The sequence below is a fragment of the Natator depressus genome, chromosome 23 (genome assembly GCF_965152275.1).
Source record: "Natator depressus isolate rNatDep1 chromosome 23, rNatDep2.hap1, whole genome shotgun sequence".
Classification (NCBI taxonomy): domain Eukaryota; kingdom Metazoa; phylum Chordata; order Testudines; family Cheloniidae; genus Natator; species Natator depressus.
Window position 1 is genome coordinate 7,397,466 of NC_134256.1, and position 8,717 is coordinate 7,406,182.

The following is an 8,717-nucleotide window of genomic DNA, read 5'->3' on the forward strand; positions in this document are numbered from 1 at the left end:
GTGTAGAGTGAGGATGGGGGTGTGTATGGATGGCATGGCCTAGCGTGGGGGGCCAGGAGGTGGGGTACAGGGGGTGGCTGGATGGCTTTGTATGGGGTGGGCAGTGAGGCAGGGGTGCAGTGGGTTTATCTGGAGAGATTCATGCCTGCATTTCCCCCTACCCTGTGCCAATATCCGTCCCTGGTGTCTGTCCCCCTGCAGAGCCCTTGTCTGGGCCAATTCCACCCTGCGTCCCCTGTGAGTGGCAGTTCCTGAGGACGTGCGCCAGAAACCCCGAGCCAGCTGCTCCATATGGAGACAGGGAACCCAGGTGAGTCTGAAGGTGACTCTGAGCAGAGCAGCACTGGGCAGCCAGCCCCATAAAGCCAGGTGGGGACCCCAGAACCCCCAGCCTGTGCTGATAATGCTGAGCATCAAAGACCTTTAATCTCTAGGGAGTTAGTGACTAAGCTGGGAGTAGAACCCAGGCATCCTGGTTCCCAGCCCTCCCCCCAACCCCCTGCTCTAAGCACTAGACTCCCAGGCCCCTCCCAGAAATGGGGAATAGTGATACCCCCTTCCCCCCTGCTCCGTGTGCTCGGTCTGAGCTCCCCGCCCCCTTCTCCGTGTGCCTGGTTTGACTCCGTCGCACTGCTCCCTCTCCCCCGTGTGCCCGGTCTGACCCCCACCAGGCATAAGAGGGTTATCCTGACGCCCATCACCGCAGCGCCTAGGCTGAGTCCCTCAATGCCCAGGGACCAGATCTGCTCTCTTCACATTCCCCGTCCCCCTGCTGCAGAAACCGTGCTCTCCCACGTGCATCGTTGTGCGGCCCTCACCAGCGACACGTTCGACCGGCTCCTGGCAGGGGACCCGCAGTACTGGGGCTGTAAGAACAGCGTGGCAGCCTTCATCCTGGAGCGAGGTGAGGAGCATCTGGCTGGTCAGGCCCTGCCCCCGCCCCACCGCCAAGGCCAGATGGCTGCAGGAGAAGCTTACCCTTCCCCTGGCACCTTGAAGGAACTGGTTGAGCAGATGCAGCCAGGCAGCTGATGGCCTGCGGTGGCTGACCCAGGCTACACTGCGGTGTGTGTTGGACAGAGGCGGCGCTCTCCCCAGCAGGGGAGATGCACCCAGCCCTATTGGTGGGGAGGTGGTCTATGGACTGGGGAGAACCCTCCGCAGATGAAAGAACAAATGGGTGGCTGATGATAAATGGGTTGGTGTGTTCCCTGGTGCTGGGAGCCAGGACTCCTGGGTTCTATCCCCAGCTCTCAGAGGGGTGTGTCATTTAAGGGTCGGAGCCAGGAATATTAGCTAGGAAACCTGCCCACTGCCTTCTTCCAAATTCTAAGTGATGCGGAAGTCCCAGAACCAGGAATAGAACCCAGGAGTCCTGGCCCCCAGACCCCTACCCTCTTTAACCACTCAAGCCCACTCCCCTCGCTGAGCTGGGGACAGAACCCAGGAGTCCTGGCTCCCAGCCCCCTGGCTCTGATCACTAAACTGGAGGAGTCACAGTAGTTTGAGGCTGGGGCAGTGATGAGGGCAGGTTACCCCTGGCCCCGCTGCCGCCTCAGCACTGTGGTTGAAGCCTTCTCTGCCCTGCAGAGGTGATGGACACGCAGCAGGATTGCAGGGAGAGCTTTGAGCTGGTGGCGCTGGGCACCGGCGATACCTGCTACGGTGGCTGGCTGGATTTCAGTGGCCGGCGGCTCCATGACATGCACGGCCTGGTGGTGGCTCGCCGGGCGCTGCAGAGGTGAGATGTGCTCCGGTCACTAAGCTGCAATGTGAGGCTGGCTGGACGGGCTAGAGATGGGGGGGTGGGATCTGGAGGAGCCAGCCCATAACAGTCAGGGAGGGGCCCCGATCCTCCTTATCGAGGATGGAGCCTAGCAGGTGTAATAGGAGACTCTGTCCCTCCCATAGGCAGGAATCAGACCCTAACTCCCCAGCCCCCCTGCTCTAACTACTGGACCCCATTCCCCTCCCAGAGCTGGGAATAGAACCCAGGAGTCCTGCCTCCTAGCTCTCCTTCTGTAACCCACTGTATGGACAGGGTGGCTGAGTCCTTGGGGGAGGAGATGAATTTAGGGTGTTATTTGGGCTGGAGAAGTTGGGGTGAGTGTTGGGTTTTAAAGCGACGGGGGGCAGAGAAAGGGATCTAGTCCCTCTGTCCCATTGTGGGTTTTCTATGGATGGATGTGAAGGTTGGGGAGATCAGTCCGATCCTATGGGGGTGGGGGCGGGGGCAGAGTTCGGAGCTCTTGTGGGACCAGTCACTACTGTGATGGGGGATCTCTGCTTCCCCCCTCCCCCCAGCAGGTACCTGTACAAACAGCTGTTGCTGGGGTGTAGCGTGAAGGAGCCGGCGGACCGGGAGAAATGCATCTTCCAGCCCTCGGCGGAGGGGGGGCGGCTGGCCCTCAAGCCGAAGGTCTTTGTGCACCTGTATCTGAGCTGCACACCCACAGGGGCCTCCGAAAACTTCCCGTGAGTGTGGGGGTGGGGCGGGGGGGCTGGTGGGTAGAAGGGTCGAGGGTGTGGGGCGGTGCTGGGGAGTGCCAGGGCAGTGCTGTGAAACACAGGAGTGGGGTGGTGCTGTGGGGGGGTGGGCTGGGGAGGCAGAGCTGGGGATCAACAGTGCAGTGACGGAGGCAGAGGAGTGGGACAGAGCTAGGGGGCAGGGTGCGGCCATGGGGCAAAGGAGCATGGCGGAGCTGGGGAGCAGTACTAGGGTGTGGCAGGGCAGTGGGGTGGAGCTGAGGGGCAGTCCTGGGCGGGGGGCAGAGGTGTGGGGCAGTGGGGTGGCAGGGACATACTGGGGGTGTGGTGCTCAGGATGGTGGGGATCTGCTGAGGGGCAGAGGCATGGGTTGACGCTGGGGGGGTGCTGCTGTGGGGTTGGGGCCTGTTTGTCTTTTTTCCCTAGAAATCAGCCCTCTTTCTAGTGGCTGATAAACCCTGAGCTGCCCCCAGCCCAGTGCCCCTGTTCCCTGCCCCCCTGTGACCTGCCGTGCCCGTCCCCCCGCCCCGCTCACTGCAGCATCCCGTTCCCTGGGAGGAAGCCCTCGGTCGGCCTCTACGTCCATGCCAAGGGCGCGCTGATGCCTGTCCCCAGCTGCCCCCCAAGCCTGCTGGCCGCCTGCGTCTGCTGCGCCTCCGGCAGCGACAAGCTGAGCCGCTGGAGCGTGCTGGGCCTGCAGGGGGCGCTCCTCAGCCACTTCATGGAGCCGCTGTACCTCTCCAGCATTATCCTAGGTGAGAACTGAGGCTACTCTGGGCAGAGGGGTTGAGTGGGGGGTGCTGGGCTGCAGGGGGCTCAGTGGGGAGGTGTAATGCGGAGTGGGGGGGGGTCAGTAACAGTGCCAGACTGCAGGGAGTGGGGTGGAGGGCTCGTGGGGAGCACGATGATGCAGGGGAGTCCAGTAGGGGGCACTGTGCAGCAGGGAGCAGAGCATGGAGGGGGCTCGGTGGGGGTACCGTGCTGAGGAAGTGGGCGAGGGGGTGCTCGGGTCTGTGGAGCCGGGTGGAGGTTCAGTAGGGGGCGCTCTCCCCGCACAGCCCTGACCCCAGCATGGCTCAAGGGGATGCTGCGCTGTGGGACGGGGGGGGGCTCAGTAGGGGATGCTGTGCTGCGGGGGGGGGGGCCTCAGGAGGGGGCACTCTCCCCGCACAGCGCTGACGCCAGCATGGCACAAGGGGGCGCTGTGCCGCGGGGGGGGGGGGGCGGCTCGGGAGGGGGCACTCTCCCCGCACAGCGCTGACGCCAGCGTGGCACAAGGGGGCGCTGTGCCGCAGGGGGGGGGCTCGGGAGGGGGCACTCTCCCCGCACAGCGCTGACGCCAGCGTGGCACAAGGGGGCGCTGTGCTGCGGGGGGGGGGGCCTCAGGAGGGGGCACTCTCCCCGCACAGCACTGACGCCAGTGTGGCACAAGGGGGCGCTGTGCCACAGGGAGCAGGGCGGGGGGCTCAGTGCCTTGGAAGGGGCCCTACAGCAATGCCTCTGCCTCTGCCTCTCTCTTCCCCCTGCCCAGCGGACCCCGGCCCCGACCAGCCCGCCCTGAACTGGGTCATCAACGAGCGGCTGCAGCTGGGCCCCGAGGCCGGCCTGCCAGCCCCCTATGCCCAGCACCAGATCTGCTTCTTCCTGGGGCCCCGTGTCGGCCCCCTCAGCTCCAGCGCCGAGTGCTGCAGGCTCAGCCTCAACTGGTGCCGTGGGGACGCAGCCCCAGAGCGGGTGGACGGCGCCACTGGGCTGGCTGTGCTGAAGTGAGTGGGGGGACAGGGATCACGGTGCAGGGGGGTAATGAATCTCTGGGTCCCCTTGGTACCCTGAGTCCCCTGGCTGGTCCTGTAGTGCTAGCAGGATGGGCGATGCTGGGGGATGAAACCCAATGGACTGGGTGGCGGTTGTACGCGAGGGGCTGCTCTCTGAAGCCAAGCTCCTCTGTTAGATCCCCCATGAACACAGTGCTTGGGCTCCCCCCAGAAGCTGTCTCTGCCTCCTGCAGTGCCCCCCATCTAAGCCCCCTCTGCAGTCCAAACCTGTATCCCCCTGGAGCTGGGCACTGGAGCCTGGTTCACCCTCCGGTGCGGCCACAGCGCGTTGACAGGAGCGAGCGGCTCGGTTCCTAATGGCAGAGAACAGCCGACACCCCAGTGTTAACTGGCTGCGGATGGGTGGGCGGGTGGTGGGGCACTGGGGCAGAGGTGTGTCTGTCCCCAGGCTGTGGGTAAAGCCGGGTCGCTGGCACCCACGGCTGTTGATCAGCAGCTGGAGCTGCCCTTGCTCCCTCTATCTGAGTGTCTCCTTCTGCCCCCCCTCCAGAAACCCTGCCGCGGAGGACCGGGTCTTCCCCAGCCAGATCTGCAAAGCTGCCATGCTGCGATACTTCCGGCAGTTGGTGCAGCAGATGAACGGGAATGCTCTGCTGGCGCTGCCCACTTACCACCAAGCCAAGGTTGGGCGCTGTGGGGGGTGGGGAAGGGGGGGCTGCCAAGTGCTGAAGGGAAGACACAGGAGCGTGGGGTATGTGGGTGTCACGGAGTCCCCGGGCGATGCTCTGGAACTGCTCCCCATGAAGCCAGTCAGGACTCTGGGGCAGTCGCCTTCCTGCGACTGCGTGTCCTGTCTGCAGGACGCACAGCTCACACAGCTTCCCCCTTCCTGGGTCTGACCTCGGAGCATTCAGCCTCCTCTTCCCCTCCGTGCGCTTCCCACAGCGAGTCCGCCCAGGCAGGCTCCTGGGGAAGCCAGAGGGTCCTGCACCCCAACTTCGCAGTCAGACGGGACTCTCAGCCAGCCAGTAAAACAGAAGGTTTATTAAACGACAGGAACATGGTCTAACACAGAGCTTGTAGGTGCAGAGAACGGGACCCCTCAGCTGGGTCCATTTTGGGGGGCAATGAGCCAGACAACCACGTCTGCCCTTCACTCCATGTCCCAGCCAGCCCCCAAACTGAAACTCTCTCCAGCCCCCCCTCCTCTGGGCTTTGTTCCTTTCCCGGGCCAGGAGGTCACCAGATTCCTTTGTTCTCCATCCCTTTAGCTCTCACCTTGCAGGGGGGAAGGGCCAGGCCATCAGTTGCCAGGAAACAGGGTGTCGGCCATTCTCTGCATCCAGACCCCTGCACACAGCTGCCCTCTAGGGCTCTGCAATGATCATACACCCTTACCCCACCACCTAGAGACTTAAGAACTGCCTAGGGGAAACTGAGGCACCCCCACACTATTCAGAGGAAACATTAAGAACAGTACCACTTCGTCACAGTGGGTATGTCAGGAAGAATGCTAGGAGTCAGGACTCCTGGGTTCTGCTCCCAGCTGTGGGAGGGAAGAGGGGTCCAATGGTTAGAAGAGGAGGGGATGGGGACTTGGGGTCAGGACTCTGGGGTTCTTTTCCCATCTGCCACTAACTCGGCATGTGACTTTAGTCAGATCACTTCCCCAGTTTATGCCTCAGTCCCCGTTCCGTCCCCCCCAGCTCCAGCTCTGTAACATGGGGCTGATTCTGACCCACGTCTGACTGCGAGACTGAAACCTTTTTGCTCAAGCGTCTGTTAACCCCGCCGTGCCCTGGCCAATTCCCACTGTGCCTCTTTCTCCCTCTTTAGACCCAGGCTGCGTCTTACCAGAGTGCCAAGGAACAGCTCTTCGCTCACCTGATCACCCAAGGTCTTGGCAAGTGGCCTGAGAAGCACCTGGTGGACAACTTCACCGGTTAGGCAGTGAAATAGCCCCGGGGGGTCTGGGGAAATGCCCAGGAGAGGCCGGGAAGGAGTGAAATCTAGAGACTGTTGGAAATTTCGGGAGTTGGGGTTAGGGCTTTTAAACTCTGTTTGCTATGCTGCATGGGGGAGGGGCCAAGGCTGTGCAATTAACAGACTAGGCTGTGAAGAAGGCCCACTTTTCATTTGATTTTTCTTTGAAGTGCGAGGGCGATCGAGTCCCCCGAGAGCTCCGGCTGGTTCAGCCCTGTTGGCGCAGAGCAGCTGCCAACCTGCTTTCACGGATGGGTTAGGTCACCAGACTGCACAGCGCTGCCACAGCAATGCCAGTGCAGTTAGCCCAGAATTTCTCCCTCTGTATCAACCTTGTCCAGTCGTGAATTACACTTGTTTATTAGCTAGATTGAGCTGCTTTTAGTCTCGCTTGCTCGCTCTAAGGAAGATTTTCCATCCCTGGAATCATTCTCGTGGCTCCTTGAGCCCTTTCCAGTGTGTCCACAGCCCTTCTGAAGTGTGTCCATGAGAACAGGACGTGTGCCCCAGGCTGCGTTGAGAGGTACCACTCCCTGTCCTTCCTCTGACAGGATCCCCCTTGGCTGTTCACCCTCTGAGCCCCGACAGTGCCTGAGTGCACCTGTGCAATTGTCTGCCACCAGACGCAGCGAAATCTTGTTCGTTCTGCTCCGGAGCTGCTGGTGGTGGTTTGAGTCACTGCAGTCTGGCCTTAAGAAATGCAAGAACCTCAAGGAGTGAGCTGGAGCCTGCTGGCTGGAGAATGTGATGCAGGCAGGAGGGAGCATGGCCCACGCGTTAGAGCACTGGACACCTGATTCTATTCCTAGCACAATACCTGGGCTTGTTGGGGGACCATGGGTGAGTCATTTCCCTGCTCTGTGCCTCAGTTTCCCCATCTGTAAAGTAGAGACAAGGCTGCTGACCTGCTTTGCAAAGTGCTTTGTGCTGGACTGATGCACAGCTGTAGCTGAGAGCGAGGAATCAATTCGAGGTGGAGCCTTTAATTCGCAAGCCCTACAAATCTCAGCGGTGTTAAATACTAGGAATAAATTGCTGGCCCTTGCCAGCATGTGCCATTTCTGGGCCCCACGACTGACTGCCAGCAGTGGCTGGTGACAGCCAAGCCCTGGCAGACATGCTCCTGTTCTGAGCGTTAACTTTATTTCAAAGGCAATAAGATAACTACCAAGAACAATTTTTCCAAGAAGTCCATTAACCCAGCTGCCAGTTCCAGCCCTCCGCCACCAACACCCATAACCTCCGGCCCCATCAAACACACATCCTTAAATCCCCCATGCCTCAGGAGAGGGAACGTCTGGCTCCTATCATGCATTAGCCAATTAACGCAGCAAGGTCCTCCTCTCTCCACAGGAGCACTCAGTGGGGAGGGATCCTGTCAAAATATTAGTTGTGAGCCAAGGGGGAAATGTTGCAAAGGGGGGGTGGGGTGGGATTCTGCCAGGGAGACAGGAGATCCTGGGTTGAAATTTTCCCCTCTGTCACCTGCTCCCAGTCTTTCTAGTCAAAACCTGACCAGTTCACGTAAGTTTTGAAGGGCCCATTCTGCTCATCCCATATGACCTCCTATGTAACCCAGGCTGGAGCCTCACAAACCCGAATTCCTGCATTCAGCCCCTAGCTCGTGGTGGGGCTAGCTCGGCTCGAGAATGAGGCAACAATCTCGCTGAAAAGCCAGAGTGCTGAAGGCTCCATCCTGGCTCTGAGCTGGTCCAATGGTTCCCCACCCACCGTGTTACAAACCTGCACCCCGTTTCCCAGCTGAGACTCCCCAGTCACAGGATCTCACGCTGCATTAACAAGGCCCCTGCTGTCAGAAATCACCTGCTGCTGCAGGCCCTGCAACACCCACATCGCTTTGGCTTTCGACCCAAGCTTTGAATTTTCAAGCAACCCTTCCAGCCAAACTCAGCCTTGAGCCGGGGTTGGGAGGGGAGAAGTTCAAGCGCTCATGATCTGCCTGCAATGACATGTCTGAAGAGAGACCAGTGGGGTGCGGGAATGTCATTCGTTGGCCCACTTCTTACGAGGCTTTGGAGCTCCGGAGAGGCAGCCCCCCAGCAGAGTCTCTCACCAGCACAAGTTGGTCCCCGTGACCACGTTCCCTCCCCCACCTTGTCCCTCTTGTGCCCCAGGACCAACAGCTATGCCAACTCTGTAGCCTGAACCATCAGGACATTTTCTCACCCCCCCCCCCCCCCGCATCCCATTTCACACCAACAGCAGGAAGAACCAGGATCTTGGGCCGTGCCCCAGACACTAACTCAACTCTCGGCTCCCAGGGGGCTGTGCTAAGAGGGGATGCAGACTGCGGAGCAGCTTGATAAGACTCCTGGTTGTCCTGGGCATTGCAGCCTCACTCCTCGCTTCATGGGCTGGGTGGCTGCGTTGCTGTAACAAGAAGCCACTTCCAACACCAGCCGGGAAGGTGCTGTGCTGCGTATCGTCCGGCATTCAGGGGTTCCTTCCCCG

General features: G+C 60.6%; 1 protein-coding gene across 1 annotated transcript; it reads left to right on the plus strand.

Moving 5' to 3' along the window:
* Positions 1-280: 280 nt before the first annotated feature.
* On the plus strand, positions 281-6,382 carry ADAD2 (adenosine deaminase domain containing 2). Its single transcript, XM_074937682.1, has 8 exons — positions 281-310; positions 779-904; positions 1,591-1,741; positions 2,305-2,475; positions 3,028-3,242; positions 4,019-4,253; positions 4,813-4,945; positions 6,099-6,382. The coding sequence occupies exons 1-8, from the start codon at positions 292-294 to the stop codon at positions 6,207-6,209; spliced, it is 1,161 nt and encodes a 386-aa protein (XP_074793783.1). The 5' UTR covers positions 281-291; the 3' UTR covers positions 6,210-6,382.
* Positions 6,383-8,717: the final 2,335 nt, after the last annotated feature.